Genomic DNA, 16,472 nt, shown 5'->3' on the forward strand with positions numbered 1-16,472 from the left:
ATAAAATAATAACCACCGGTTTGGTTATTATCGGTTTGGTTCGATTTTTCGTTTTATGACTAGCAGTCATGAGACTTATCAGTAAAACATTAAAAAGTTGAAAAAGACAGGTCTTTTTTTTTATTCAAACGATAACTTTTATTTATAGTTTAAGGTGGAACATACATCATAGAAACATTTTCACTATTAGTGGTAGTGTAGTACTCAAGTTATCCAAAGTTGTTAAACTATTACATATAGAGCTAAAGACTAACTTAGTAGTGGCTGCACCATTTTTTTCATCTTAATACACATACCTGGAAATAAAGTAGAGCATGGGAGCTTTTAGTTGTTGCTACAAACATACATATTAATTAAACATACAGACTACCTAAAATTAAAATTAAAATATATGAAATAAAAAAAAATTGTGTAATGATCCCAAACTTTGGGGCAGTACTTGCATTTTGCCCTCAATTCTACCATTTTATTAAAAAAAAAAAACTTTGTGTAATGATCCCAAACTTCAGATATTTTTCTATCATTATCCCCAAGGCTAGGGTCTCGACTACAAGGAGTTGTTCTTTTCTGCTTTTTAGGAGGATTACCCACGGAAGAAATATTAGGGCATTACCATGTGTTTGAGTTGTAGCAAATGCTGATGTTACTGAAGTATCTTTTATAGGAACCTCCAAATCTACAACCTCTGTTCTTTTCATATGAAAAATATTAGAAGTTTAGGACCCATTCAGACAAGAAAAAAGAAAGGTATAAATTCGAAAAAAGAGAAGAAACAACCTAAAATCAAATGGCTGACAAAGAAAGGCTAAAAATTTAAGTTAAAGACATTAGACTTTAATGTGAGCTTCTGTTAGTAGGTTTACACTTAACACTTAAAGAGTTAAAAGACTTAAAGATACGGGCTTGGACATATTCTTAAAAACATGGGCCTTAAACAATCATGTGAAATAAGTAGACCAAAAATCAAATTAATGATTAAAAGGTATAAAATATTTATAATTATTTATGAAAAACTAATATTATACATATAAATAATTATAAAATTTATGTATATAATTTATCGGTTTGGTTCGGTTATTTATTCGGTTATTTTTTAATAGAACCATAACCAAACCAAATATTATCGGTTTTTAAAATTTAAAACCAAATCAAACCAAATGTCGATTTTTTTTATTCGGTTTGGTTAAATTTTCGGTTTGGTTTTGGTTTTAACCAAAATCATGAACAGCCCTAGCAACAGATACTACTTGATTCACCCACATTTAGTGATCAATAAAGGTAATCAGCCACATTTAGTAATAAACAGTGGAAATCAATCATATTTATTGATCATTATATATACTTAAGCAATTTCATGGTGTTTTGGGTCAGGATAGATGATCAACTAAGTCCAATACGCACTAAATTGAGTGATCATTGGAGTGAATTGATGGGATTCACCCACATTTAGTGATAAACAATGGAAATCAATCATATTTATTGATCAATATATATACTTAAGCAATTTCATGGTGTTTTGGGTCAGGATAGATGATCAACGAAGTCCAATATGCACTAAATGGAGTGATCATTGGAGTGAATTGATGGGATTCACCCACATTTAGTAATAAACAATGGAAATCAATTATATTTATTGATCAATATATATACTTAAGAAATTTCATGGTGTTTTGGGTCAGGATAGATGATCAACTAAGTCCAATACGCACTAAGTGGAGTGATCATTGGAGTGAATTGATGGGATTCACCCACATTTAGTGATAAACAATGGAAATTAATCATATTTATTGATCAATATATATACTTAAGCAATTTCATGGTGTTTTGGGTCAGGATAGATGATCAACGAAGTCCAATACGCACTAAATGGAGTGATCATTGGAGTGAATTGATGGGATTCACCCACATTTAGTGATAAACAATGGAAATCAATCATATTTATTGATCAATATATATACTTAAGTAATTTTATGGTGTTTTGGGTCAGGATAGATGATCAACTAAGTCCAATACGCACTAAATGGAGTGATCATTGGAGTGAATTGATGGGATTCACCCACATTTAGTGATAAACAATGAAAATCAATCATATTTATTGATCAATATCTATACTTAAGCAATTTCATGGTGTTTTGGGTCAGGATAGATGATCAACTAAGTCCAATACGCACTAAATGGAGTGATCATTAGAGTGAATTGATGGGATTCACCCACATTTAGTGATAAACAATGGAAATCAACCATATTTATTGATCAATATATATACTTAAGCAATTTTTAGTAATTTGTTGCAACTTCTTTCCACAACTGTATGATCTGTTGCAATAGATTAGTAACTTGTTTCAGCAGATTATTTACTTGTTGGAACAGATTAGTAACTTGTTGGAACGGATTAGTAATTTGTTGCAACTTCGTTCCACAACTGTATGATCTGTTGCAACAAATTAGTAACTTGTTTCAGCAGATTATTTACTTGTTGGAACGGATTAGTAACTTGTTGGCACAGATTAGTAATTTGTTGCAACTTCTTTCCACGACTGTATGATCTGTTGCAACAGATTAGTAACTTGTTTCAGCAGATTAGTTACTTGTTGGAACAGATTAGTAACTTGTTGGAACAGATTAGTAATTTGTTGCAACTTCTTTCACAAATGTATTATCTAATGCAACAGATTAGTAACTTGTTTGAAGAGATTAGTTACTTGTTTGGAACGGATTAGTAACTTCTTCAACAACTGTATGACCTGTTGCAATCATTTAGGCAACTTTTCTAAACAGATTAGTAGATTAGTAATTTTTTGCAACTTTTTTAACAACTGTACTATCTGTTACATTTGTTGCAACAACATTCATAAATAATAACAAGGACAAAAAAAATTGTTCAAGTAGTAATTTGTTAAACAGCCAGCTCAAGGCTCCAAAACTTTATCTATCACACCCACTGCCCACCGCCACTGCATCCTCGCCACTGAGTTGTCGCACAATAGAGTCTCAGGCTTTATCATGTTAGTGCCGGTAAGCAAATGCTCAATAAAAGCAAGTGAATACGATCCGCATGCCATTGAAGTTTCATTGCGGGGGAGATTCTCCTTCAGCACAAATTTCCAAACTTCGTTGAGCAGCTTTTCAGGCAAGCGTTCAAACATGTCACTCTGCTTCAGTAGTTTCTGCCATAATTCAATGATTGGCTGGATGTGGATGAAGAACTCATCTTCTTGGATTTTTGGGACGTTGCAGTCATAAACATTTATCACCCCCTCCTCAATTATGAATTCAAGGGTGACAAACTGTCTGACATTTATGTTCATCATAGTAAGCACCCTTTTGGCACCAACCCACTCGCGACCACCTTTGGCTGGTGCAGTACCTCTACAGTAAGCGATAACATCATCATCCCATATAAAATCATCAAGCATTTGATTGAATGGAATAGTTTCCGACTGTGTGCTTTCATCCAACAACTCTGTGTATCGCTTGAGCATGATATTGTAGAAGTTGAGATCCAAGATTATATCTGTGGAAGCATAGTGCTCAATGAAAGTGCTTTGCCTCACACGCATTAAGAGCATAATTTCATTAACATACTGCATTAAAAGTATAAGGAATGTCAGTCACCTAAACAACTAAGTGAGTTGTTGCAACAAGTGTGCACTTGTTGCAACAAGTATTGGTCTTGTTGCCACAACTCTCCTAGTTGTTGGAGATTGCTTACAGCAGTTGGGTCTATTTCCCCAACTGTTGTAAGCAAACTCTAACAACTAAGTGAGTTGTTGCAACAAGACCAATACTTGTTGCAACAAGTGTTCCACTCGTTGCAGCAAATATATAACTTGTTGCAACTAATACAACCAAAATAAGACTTGTTTCAACAAAAATAATTGTTGTTTTCAAACTTACACTGGCTAGCCACCAATCTTCCATGCTTGTCATTATCCTGAAGTCATCCGCCTTAAATTCATGCAATGAATACATCGTACCCTTGCTCTTCTTAGCATTGACGAATTTTTCAAGCTTTTTCATTTTTTGAGCATTTGCATGCTTATACACATTTACCTTTTTAAGATCAACAACAACAGCTGCCTTGTGGGGTGTAGAATATTTCCTTGACCTAACATCGGCAAGTGCCTTGGAAATTGCTTTTCCCTTCATGCGAATGCGAATAGGAGTATAGGGTGAGGTCAGCTTCTTGGATGGATTGACACCCCTCTTGGATAACAAACTCTGTAAAGCAGAATTTGTGTTTTTTTGTGCCTTCACCAACTCCTCAACATTATTTATCAGATCATCCATTTGCCGCTTGCTATAGGTGCATTCACAAGCACATTTCGATGTGTCGGCACTAACAAAGAAAAATCTACCACCAAATCCGCCACAACTAACATCTCCATAAATTGGAGTTTGTCCACCGACATCACCACCAATTGAAGTTTGTCCACCAACAACACCACCAATTGGAGTTTGTCTACCATCATCTATTATTTTTTCACCGGTAATTTCTACCGCAACGTCATCAACAGCAGGTTGACCACCAGCAAAAACACCACCACCACCAACATCTACCACAACTGATTCCCTTTTGATGGCTGTCACTCCAGCCAATTCTAATTTCATCCCCTCAATCATTTTATCAGGAACAGATTGTAAGGGCTTAAAGGAAGCAAGGAATGACATCTCCAACTCCCGTACTGTCGGGACAATCCACGGGTGCACAACCTACAACAAAAAAGTAGATATATTAAAATGGTCCTAAATCATGAAGTGCAACAGATAACTAGGTTGTTGCAAGAGGTGTCATACTTGTTGGACATTGTCTAACAGAATAGTAACTTGTTGCAAGAGGTGTCATACTTGTTGGACATTGTCCAACATATTAGTAACTTGTTGCAACAGGTGTCATACTTATTAGACATTGTCCAACAGATTAGTAACTTGTTGCAACAGGTGTCATACTTGTTGGACATTATCCAACAGATGACCAAGTTTATTCTATATATATGTCTTAAGGCTTACCTCTTCCAAAGGAGGGTTAAAAAGATCAACACTCAATCTTGTGTTGCTCTTTGCAGTCAGCCATCTAAGCATTCTTGGAAAAGACACTTCTGAAGGGTAGTCCTTCACTTGTTGTCGGAGGTGAGGAATGACTTCAAATGCCCAAGCCTAGAAAACAAGATACCATCAAAATCAGAATGATGATATAAATACAAAAAGTACAAGAAATTGACATTGCAAATGCTTTACCATGAAAGCCCAAGGGAAGCCATATAAATTGACTGTCTTCATTGTTGGCTTAAGCTCTTTCGATAAATAGTCAACAGTCAACTTGAAGCTTTCCCGGCCCCATCCATGGTTGTTGAATGTCTCATAGTCCTCCGCAAGTTTAAGCAAACCAAGTGGTATGTTCAGACTTGTATCTTTTGCCATAAGAACACAGTGAACAAACCAAACTAAACACAAGGACTGCTTATGCTTTTTTGACATGGTTTTGTATTGCAAATCTACAAGCAGCTTATCTCCTTTGTAGCTTTTTCCAACTAACTCCACCAAATCAGTTTCACTCTTATTTTTTCCACCCTTTCCTACTTTCTTGGCTTCTTTGGCTGTCTTGCTAGTCTGGGCTGGCTTATTCAATACAACAGTAGGAAGCTCACAAGGATGACATCTAAGGTCAGTAACTATGGCAAACTCTTTAAATCCAAAGCACACCGGCATGCCACAGTAATTAATCCAAAGCTCATCCTTTGCATCCGAAAGAATTCTACGCTTCATAAGCCCATATACCATTTTCATTTGAAACTGTGCACCGGTCTCTTCAGGCAGATCCAAATACACCCCAAAACAGCTTTTCCTAAAGAAATCCTCCACCCCCTACTTTTTAAGAATTAGCCTAAACATATCAAAGTTCTTGCCCATGCCTGATTTGACCGTAAGATCAACGGTCAAATCATTATTTTCATTCAACGGCATCCTCACGGCATACTTGTCAATACTGAAAACCTTGACGACCTCAGCAATGGAAGGTCTGTTATGATCTATGTCTAATCTACTAGAAGATTCTGCAATTAAATTGGCATTCACACTATTTCTCTTCTTTGTTCTTAATTCAGCTATGAACGTCGACAAGTGAACTGTATTTTCGAAAGCACTGCCCTTTTCATCATCTTCATCCAATCCATCTACTCCATCAGCAGTTTCTTCAGCTTCTAATTCTTCTTCACTTTGTTCATTTGTATCTACTGCTTCTTGGCTCTGTACTTCCTCTCTTTCTGAGGATTGATTGTCAGTTTGGCTGTCTCTTTCCTCTATATTTGCTGATTCAACAATAGACTTTGCTAAATCAGCAAGATTCTCTAATGATGATTGCACTCTAGCTTTTTTATTATCTCTATGACCCTCAGTTGATTTCTCAACTTTTCTTTTGGCTGGAGACATTTTATCTACACATAGGAGAAAAAAAAAAGCTTCAACTGATTAGTGCATCATTCAAAGTAAACAGATAATAAGAAGTGCAGCATTTGATCAAACAAAATACAATAAGTAACAGAATTCCCCAACAACTGAAGAATTTGTTGCAATAAATGATGTAACTGTTGCAACAAGTGAATAGGTTGTTGCAACAAATTCTTCAGTTGTTGAATAAGTGATTAAGGTGATGTATATCTTCTACAAACACAACCAAATAACTGAAGCAATGTCCAACAGATTTATAGTTGTTACAACATATTGTATAGTTGTTGCAACAAGTGTATAACTTGTTGCAACAATTATAAATCTGTTGGACATCTTCTACAAACAGAACCAAAAGACTGAAGCTAAGTCCAACAGATTTGTAGTTGTTGCAACATATTGTATACTTGTTGCAACAAGTGTATAACTTGTTGCAACAACTATAAATCTGTTGGACATATTCTACAAACAGAACCAAAAGACTGAAGCTAAGTCCAACAGATTTGTAGTTGTTGCAACATATTGTATACTTGTTGCAATAAGTGTATAACTTGTTGCAACTGTTATACCCCATTTTAACCAGAGTCAAAATGGTTTACAACATTCCGGTAATTCCGGGGTCAATTAAAGTTAGGAAGTCGCCACCTAATTACTTATGGTGAATTAGGACACCTAAAGTTTATTAAAGTTATTTTCTAAAGTTAACTCCGTTTTAAGGTCTACTAACTTAAGATTCTAGGTAAGGGTTCAATTAATCTAAAGGGAAGGTATTAAGCACCCTTTAAGATCCATTTATAATGGTTAACCGACCGGACTTAAGGTTAATTAAAAAGATTATGTATATTCAATAAGTGGCGAAACGATCAAGTAAGACAATAGCTATGTATTTGAACAATTGATTAAAATATTGTATATTATAGAATAGGTCAAAATACTTGACTAATATAACAATCTCACGGTAAACAAAATCTCGTATTTTTAAAAAAAGTCCAAAAGTAAGTTTAAGAAATAGTTCAAAGTTGGCTATGGTGATTGTAAGCCTCCATGACCGAGTATTACAAGAATTCAAATTTCTTATGCCTTAAATGGATCTAAACTGCAGCCTCTAGTTCATGTTAAAGAAAATTGATTAGTTTGCAGCTAAGGAAAGACAGTTCAACTTATCAACGTCTAGCTAAAATTCAAAGAACTTAAATCTGACTTGATAAAACGATTGAACAGCATTAAAACATTTGTTAGGCAATGGCTATGAATTATATAGTAGTAACTCAGGTTTAACAGTCAATGACACAAAATAGAGATAAAAGGTTAGTCACATAGGGAGTTTTAAACGCACGGATAAGCAAGTCAAAGGGATATAAAATGATAAAAAGCCATTTTGGCTTTCATAAGGGGTAGCGATATTCTGCAGATTTTCCACTCAAGAAAAATAAGAGGGTAGACAATGAAGGGGTGCGAACTCCGTAAGCGGCGTCGTTGAGTTTCGAAGTAAAACTCTTCGGCTCCGGTTGTATATGCGAAACAAATAAAAAAAATAGAAGATTAGAGTAACGATATGGTTCTTTAATAAAAAATAAGTAAACGAAGTAAAGTAGCACTATCATTCAATTCACAACCCATAAATTCAAGAAAGTCACTACAAACATATACATGAATAAGGATCTTAAAGACATGAACAATTAATCAAATTTTCACACTAAAATGTACATGTGAATAAATGAAGAAACATGCTCAAAACAGGAACTCTTAACAACGAAACAATTAATTGTTTTTAAACAAAAAGAAAACTTAGCCTTCAGGACAGTAACTATTTTTTTTTTAATTGCGTGGGTGGCTTTCCAAACAGGCCTTAAATAGAATAGAAGTGAAACATCAAAACAACTTTAGTTTAAAGTCGCAACAGATGGAAATAGCAGATCAACAAAAATGCTTACTAGTATCTTACATACCAGAAACTATAGAGCAAAATGGTTCACTATGCAATCTAGTATTCAACAGTGAAAAAAATAAAATAAATATGAATACAAGCCCAGATGGTGCAGAAGTTCTCAAGACCGACGATATAACATCATAACACGGCTTTTTATGCCACGACTACTGTAGTAGAAACGTCGATTGTGGAAGCAGCTATCATAGGAGAAGGAATAGCATACTCTTCTTCCTCCTTGAGTAGAATTATGTCATGAACCCGAAACACTCTAAGTAGTATAAAAATTAGGAAACTATCACTAACACTACATTGAAATTGAACCCGAAACACCATTAAACTAAGCTAACATTCAAATTGATAGAAATTAAAAGAAAGGCAACCTTAAGGGTAAAAAAAAAAACATGGGCAGCTAACTACTTGAGAATAACACAAATCCAAGGTTCCATTCTTTTGAAGAAAAAGACTGAAATTTAATTGTTCTTTAAAGTTTTGAAATGTACTTAGCTATGAAGAGGAAAACATGGATAAAGGGATCCCAAACATTACACTATACTTAATTCCCAATCCAAACCCCTTAAATTTGAGGCATTCTTCTCTATACTTGTTCAAATGAGCAGTCCATTCATACAACACATCAATTCTTAGTAAAACAATGTGCAAAGAAAAGATGACATGCATAAAAACTAGTTGTTCATTCTTAATTAGGTTAATGGAAAAGAAAGGAACATATGTAGATCTCAGGGATTTCCAAATAATGAAACTGTTCTAGAAATAGAGGCTAACATAAAATTAAACTATCCCATCTCCATACTTTGAACGTGACTTTATTCTAAGATGCGATCACATAACAGACTTTGCTTCTTCTTTTATAATACGAAGACAAGCAGATGGCAATAATCCTAAATCACATTTTAAAACTCCTCATCTAAACAAGTTATCTATTTTTTTATATCGAAAATTATCTAACACTGGTCAGTGCGACGTTCTTACACCACATGTATTCTTTTAACAATATGAATCTTTGTTAGCGAAGAAGACTATTTAAGAAAAATCTTTCAGATTTCATAAACATGATACACCAGTACCCAAATAAATTCCAAAACGGGATTTCTACATTTTTTGAGTTGAAGAAGAATCCCCTAATACATGATTTCTAAAAAGGGATGAATTAAGTCCAAACGACACATGTATCGATAAGAGGGATGCTCGACGTCTATTCTCACGAGACGTCAATACCACAGGTGTCAAAAAAACATCAACACAAGCATCAAATACACGACATTAACACGTTCCAAAGGCATGATTTTACACGAGAAAAACTCTGATTCATGATTTTATCTCAAACGGGCAGATTTATTACATTAACAGTAAAAGAAAATAGAGAAAAAATTGAAGCTTCAGATTTACCGACCTTTTATGGGTGCAGTGAACGGGACGTCGGCCTCGAATCTACACTCTTACTCCCGAATAAATTCGAATCTCGGATCGAAACGGGCCAGAACGTTTTATGTATGAGAGATGTTCAAGAGCAAATCAAAGTGACTTATCCAGTAGTATGAAATTTTTAAGTAAGCTACAGACCAAAGAAAAATCCCCCCCTTCGGCTGAGGAGTTAGAGGTCTATATATAATAGACGAAAACTAGGGTTTGTCCCCTTGTTTTTGGGCGGGATTTGGAGTGCTATCCGTTTGAATTTTGAACCCATCTGTTTTGTATCCATGGATTTTCAGATAAAGAAAAAGTATTTTTGTCATCTTGTGTTGACTCAATCGTTGAAGATAGGAGAGAGAGAAACGTTTTTTTTAGGATGTTGATGGAGATGCACGAAAAAGGTATAAGGTTTTCCTAACATAGGGTTTGATAGAGAGTGAAGCATTTCATGGAAATGGAAGGGAAAAGGAGAAGACGACAAGGTGTGCGGCTGCTTTGTGTTCTTTTGTGAAGAAGAGATTTAGGGATTTAATTATAGTGGGTCGAATCGGTTGAAAGGAGTAATGGGCTGATGAGTGTGGGCTGATAAAAATGGCCAAATGGTTAACTACAAAGCCTTGCCAAATTGTAAATAAAATGTCCCACTCTTGTTTTTGAAAATCCATTCTTCTCATATTTCTTTTGGCTTCTAAATTAGATCAAATATATTATGTAGTAGTAGTAGTAATAATAATAATAATAATAATAATAATAAATTTCAAAATTAGCATTAATATAATAATCTTATCATTAGTATATAAAATGTAAGCAAGGTAATAATAGAGTAAAAATATTACCTAAGTTATATCTTATGATCAATACATAATAAGTAAGTAGCGATGTACGAAATACTTAACAATATTAATATAGTAGTGGCAATTATAATAAAGTAAAGGCGAAAAATAAGATATTTAATTTATTAATAACTTAGAAGCTCAAGAAAATGAATTGGAATAAGGGAGGGACAAAATTGGGTGTCAACAGCAACAACTAAAAATCTGTTGGATATCTTCTACAAATAGAACCAAAAAACTGAAGCTATGTCCAACAGATTTGTAGTTGTTGCCATATATTGTATACCTGTTGCAACAAGTGTATAACTTGTTGCAACAACTAAAAATCTGTTGGATATCTTCTACAAACAAAACCAAAAAACTGAAGCTATATCCAACAGCTTTGTAGTTGTTGCAACATATTATCTACTTATTGGCACAAGTGTAGAAATTGTTGCAACAACTAAAAATTTGTTGGATATAGCTTCTATAAACAGAACCAGATAAATACTAGGACAAGAACAAAAAAAATCATCTATTGGATATCTACTCCTAAACCCTGAACCATACTAGGACAACAACAGAAAAAAATCATTTATTTCACTACAAACACACAACAACAACAACAACAACAATAACAGCAATAACAACAATAACAACAACAAGATGGATTTTATCCAAGCTTTTCCTAAACACTTAACCAAACCAAAACAACAAGCATCTACTTCCAAGACAACAGCCAAATCGTCTACTACAGACACACAATCATACAAGTTAAACAAAATACACCAAATGTATATGCAATAATTGTTTATCCTTTCTTTTCCTAAACCATACCATAACAAGACAACACCAACACCAACATCAACACCAACACCAACACCAACACTAACACGAACACCAACAACAGTATTTCACTACAAATACACTAAATAGAGGTTTTTAAAGCAAGCAACCTCAGCAACTGTCTACAACTGTCAAACAAGTGCTGAAGTTGCTGTAGAAATTTACTCATCTGTTCGAAAAAGTCAACAAGATTGCAAGCCATTTTTTCGAAATCTTAAGGAGAACAAGAACAAAAACATCACAAAAAACCATAATTTGAGAACAATGTACGGTATTTACAAACGCAAAAATCCCAACAAGTCAAACAAATACCCTAAATAAGGGTTTCTCGAACAAGGAACAACAAAATAAACAACATTGAAGACAAACCCATGTTCTTCTTCTTCTTTTTCTACAACCAAAATCATCAATTTCTACCAAATAACTTTTGGAACAAGTGAAACAAAAACTTTACCTTGATATTAAAGAAGAAGCAGCAGTAGCGGCACCTATAGACGAGGGTGAAGAAGAAGATGACAAGAAAAGAGGAGAGATGAGAGACGTCAAAGTGAAGAAGATTAACTGTTTGCTTGGGAGTTTTGATTTTGAAATATGGAAGAAGTGCGAGGGAGTTGTGGGGAGGAACGGTTTGGGAAGTTTTGAATATTGGGTGGGTGTTTTAGTATAATGGGTGGGTGTTTTGGGTTTTTTTATAGTTTGTAAAAGATTAAGAAGTTTTAAAAATTACATTTTGGATCTCAATCTTCTTAATCCCAAATTTAATTGGGCTTTGATGTGAGGTGGGCCCTACACGTCACCATTAGTAATTTGAAGACTTTTTAGTCACCTTCAGTTAATTCTTCGGTATGAGACCATAGAGGTTACGTTTTTTGGATAAAGAGCATATGGTTCTGTGCGCTATCAATTTTCTGCTAATTCTTTGGGCCTGTGATTTAATAATTATTAGCTGGAAGCCTGGAACAGGTATAAATTCTTGTGATATTATCAAATTTTGGCATATAAATTTTGAAATATGTCTAACGACAAACGTCAAAGAAATATAAAACGTGTCAAAGTTTTTAAAGATATTTCTCTCGTTAGAATGAAAATAGGCCTAGTGACTCAATCCTCACAAGAATTTCACACCAAAAGTTTGTGATGTCAGATAGCTTAGAATCTATTTGGCCGAACTAAAATTGTCTAAAGCAAGTTTAGTTGAGAATCCAAATCGAGGCAAAAATTTAAACATCTAAAGCCAAATAAAGTAAAATTGTTACAGATTTTTCAGTACCTCAATTTCCAAATATCCTTTTTTAACTTTAACTCTAAATACTTTCTTTTTTTGTTGCAGAAACTTCCCAAAGGGAAACCTGGATGCCCATTGTCTACCTATAAAGCAATACCACTAAAACAACCTTTTAGCCTTGGTTGGAAGTTGGAACAAACTGAAAAATAATAAATTTAAAAAGGAAAAAACGACAGTGAAAAAATTGTGAGAATTCAATTGATGCTGAGACAGACATGACACCAGGTCAAAGTTGGCTAATAAGATTTTGTCTGGCTAAACTATACAATAGCTTTACTAACATCATCATCAACTCAAAAGAAACAAGATACTCCGATCCAAGTTATGTGACAGTTTTTAATTGGACGCGGCGTTTAAATAAGATCTTTTATACTTATATCTAAAATAAGTCTTAAAAACTATAACAACGACAAACATAGGGTTAAACATATTTAATTTACAGAACTCAATAGTTTTGGCCTAAACCCTATACTTATATTAAAAATTACACTAAGTATGTACAAAAATTAACTCAGAACCTATTACCCGCTTTTGAGATTGGTGTGTTAAAAGTCAGAACCCATAAAATTCAAAACTAGATCTGTCTGAACTACAAATCATCTCATTACGGATAAAATGAGAATTTTAAAGTTAAATAATTTTTATATATATATAAAGGGTGATATACTTTTTATAACAGAAAAAAAAAAAAAATCGCGTCACATAAATTGAGACAATTGGATACTAAGAACTTAAAGGCTCATAAGTAAGATAAAATGGTTGTATTGACCTCCAGTAAAATCTTTCTTGATATCTCTCTTTTTGTTATTTGGCTACACAAAACTCTTTTTTTGACAAAAGAGTAAAAACTAAGAGAGGAAAATCATATTTGTAATGACTAATGATATATAGAATTATATATCATATAATACTATAATCAAATAATTTGATTAATACTTTGGATTAATGATGATCACCATTAGGAGGTGGCAATGCAATAAGGCTCCCAAATTATTAGAGATCTCCTTGGCTCTTTGCAGCTTCTCAATAAAGGCACCAAATTATTGTTCATAGATTCCTTGTTCCCTCTAATTAGCAACATGTCTTGCTTCTTGTTGTAGTACATGTCCTTGTTGCATTGTTCTGCAACAGTGGAATTATTCACAATGTTTGCCACAGTTGGCTTCTTCCTCCAAAAGTACTCATAGGCATTTAATGATGAGGCTGCAGCCGCCGGTGGTGGTGGTGGTGCCGGGATTACCTCAGCCACCCCTGGTGGTAGAGGAAGTGACTGAGAAACCGATGAAGGATAAGTGTAACATTCTCTAATATTACTAGTATATTTCTCCTCCTCGGTCATCGAGTTTATTGAGCAGTTGAGCCTGCTGTTAAGATTGAAATAACTAGATGTCATGCTGAAACTGACAGTACATCTAGACCATGTTAGTGGATTCTTTTTCTCTAGCATCATCAGGGCTGATGTTTTCACATTTGTCACCTCACTTGACATTCTTGGACTTTGTTCCATCACACCGCCCTCGCCTTCTTCTTCTTCTTCTTCTTCATTATTACCACCACTATCTGAGCGGGGTGTTTCATTACCTTCAACTTCTTGCATATCGTCGAACACTCTCTCAAACACGTCAGGTTCATCATCATAGTTCTCCATTTCTAGTTTGGAATCATTTTGATTGATGAAGGTGAGAAGAAGGTGGCCATGAACGCGTTGGGCATGGAGACTATTAGATGGAACAGAAGCCGCTTCAAGAATCAATCTACCATTTTGTCTGCGCGATTGCATGTGAACAGAAGGTAGAGAAGGAGGAAAGGATTTTGGAGAAGATATTAATCTCTTGCTATAATTATACTTTACAACTCCAAAATCCTCAAAGGAATTTTGTTGTTGTTGTTGTTCTTGACAATGATAGTCTTTGTCATTGTTCGAGTCTTCGGTATCCGACTTAGGTGAAGAGGAAAAGCAATCAGAGCTAGACTCTGATCCAAGACTCTCAGTGCAAATTTCAAGACTCCTTTCACTCAAAGAACTTGTTGATTTTTTGTCAAGAGGATGAACATAAGGACTAGTTGAAATTAGCTTATTGGTTGAGTCTTCATTCTTTGAAGATAGAATTGAACTCCAATCAAATGTTATAATTGGCTGATCTTTGAGTTCCTCATGATGATCTTCTTCTCCAGTTGAAGAAGAAGAAGAATCAACATTATCAAGAATTGACACTATCCCTTGTTTCTCCATGCTAATTGCCTCTTCTTCTTTTATCTTTGAAGATAAGTTGAAGTTCTTGATCATGCTAACACAATGTGTTGACATCTTGAAGAAAGGGAAATATATATGGAGGAAATTATGAATATTGATAGAATTGGTAGTAAGTGTGTTGTTGATTTTTTTTTTGTTTGGCTGATACTTGGATTGCAATTACAATGAGGCTGTGGAGGGTTATTTATAGGAAGCTCAAGAGGCTTTTGGTGGAACCTTAGTGGAAGGGACCCACCTCTAAATCCACTAAGAAAAGACAGAGTTTCATTCCTTTTTCCCATTCAATATTATTCCGTTCGTTCAAATTTATCATTTATGTGGTCGTGTTTCATTGGATATGGAGTTAAATAAAGGGATAAAAGATTTTTGGAACTTTAACCTTTAAAATAAGTAATAGATGTTTGTGTCTATATATCATCTGATTAAAGGTAAAATAAAATTTTTATAGTTAAATTATTTTTAAAATATAGAAACACAATATTTTGATAACAAACTAAAAAAAGTGTGTCACATAAATTGGGACAGATGAAGTAACTACTTCATCCCTATCCATGTGATATGTTTTCTTTTTAGGGAAAGGGCTAAATATATCCTCTGAACTAATTTTGGATAAAAAATATCCCTCCGGCCATTAAAGTTTTCCAATTACCCCTCTCTTAACGGAAATTCCCAAACTTTCCAAAATAATCCGATTTTATTTTTAAACCCGCTCCATTATTTAACCCAACTCAACTAAGTAATAACCCATACTATCCCCTTATTCCCCTCCAATTCTCTCAACGAAATGAAATCGGGTTATTATAAGTTGGGTCGGCTTAAATAATGGAACGAGTTTAAAAAATGAAATCGGATTATTTTGAGAATTTCCGTTAAGAGAATGGTATATTTGAAAACTTTAATGGTGGGAGGGGTATTTTTGACCTAAAATTAGTTCGGATGATATATTTAACCCTTTTTCCAAAGTAGAGGGTTATTTTTTACCCAAAATTAGTTCGGAGGATATATTTAACCCTTTTTCCAAAGTAGAGGGTTATTTTTTACCCTTTTCCCTTCTTTTTAATTTAATTTGTTCCTAGAAGAATGTCATATTTTCTTAACTTTGAAATTTTCGTTTTACCCATGAGATGATCTACAACCACAAAAAATTTCTATGACTTGTTTTAGATCATAAGTTTTAAAAATCTTTCATACTTTCCTGAAATTAGTGCATAGTCAAACACTACCACATAAATTGAAAGGGAGAGAGTGTTTTGGCTATATGATGGAATTTTTCGTGGAAAAAATATCTTATTTTAAACAAAATAATCACGGATAATTGTGTTTTAGTATACTTAGTTATAGATATATCTCATGAAGTGTGTGAGTGTAGAATTTTCATAGTATAATTAAGGGGTGTAAGTATTTGATTTTAAATACTATTTAAAACTAAGTCATATTCCAGAGATGTTTAGTGTAATTATCTTTATTTAA

The 16,472-nt window shown here is 34.1% G+C and overlaps 2 protein-coding genes across 2 annotated transcripts; both read right to left on the bottom strand.

The window, feature by feature from the left end:
• Positions 1 to 2,799: 2,799 nt before the first annotated feature.
• LOC132599509 (uncharacterized) lies at positions 2,800 to 5,787 on the bottom strand. The gene is made up of 4 exons (XM_060312865.1): positions 5,239 to 5,787; positions 5,011 to 5,157; positions 3,898 to 4,713; positions 2,800 to 3,584 (listed from the first exon to the last, which is right to left on the bottom strand). The coding sequence occupies exons 1-4, from the start codon at positions 5,785 to 5,787 to the stop codon at positions 2,910 to 2,912; spliced, it is 2,187 nt and encodes a 728-aa protein (XP_060168848.1). The 3' UTR covers positions 2,800 to 2,909.
• A 7,707-nt stretch (positions 5,788 to 13,494) lies between these two features.
• Positions 13,495 to 15,144, bottom strand: LOC132599510 (protein FAF-like, chloroplastic). The gene has a single exon (XM_060312866.1). It carries the CDS (start codon positions 15,054 to 15,056, stop codon positions 13,707 to 13,709), a length of 1,350 nt encoding a protein of 449 aa, XP_060168849.1. The 5' UTR covers positions 15,057 to 15,144; the 3' UTR covers positions 13,495 to 13,706.
• Between the last annotated feature and the right edge of the window lie 1,328 nt (positions 15,145 to 16,472).

This window comes from Lycium barbarum, chromosome 6 (genome assembly GCF_019175385.1).
Source record: "Lycium barbarum isolate Lr01 chromosome 6, ASM1917538v2, whole genome shotgun sequence".
NCBI lineage: Eukaryota > Viridiplantae > Streptophyta > Magnoliopsida > Solanales > Solanaceae > Lycium > Lycium barbarum.

Bases quoted from the DNA above. Each gene is read 5' to 3' on its own strand.
- LOC132599509 (XM_060312865.1), bottom strand. From the start codon at position 5,787: ATGAAAATGGTATATGGGCTTATGAAGCGTAGAATTCTTTCGGATGCA. The intron at 4,714-5,010 runs GTAAGCCTTAAG...TTTTTGTTGTAG, and splicing joins TTAACCCTCCTTTGGAAGAG to GTTGTGCACCCGTGGATTGT. The intron at 3,585-3,897 runs GTAAGTTTGAAA...CTTTTAATGCAG, and splicing joins AAGATTGGTGGCTAGCCAGT to TATGTTAATGAAATTATGCT.
- LOC132599510 (XM_060312866.1), bottom strand. From the start codon at position 15,056: ATGTCAACACATTGTGTTAGCATGATCAAGAACTTCAACTTATCTTCA.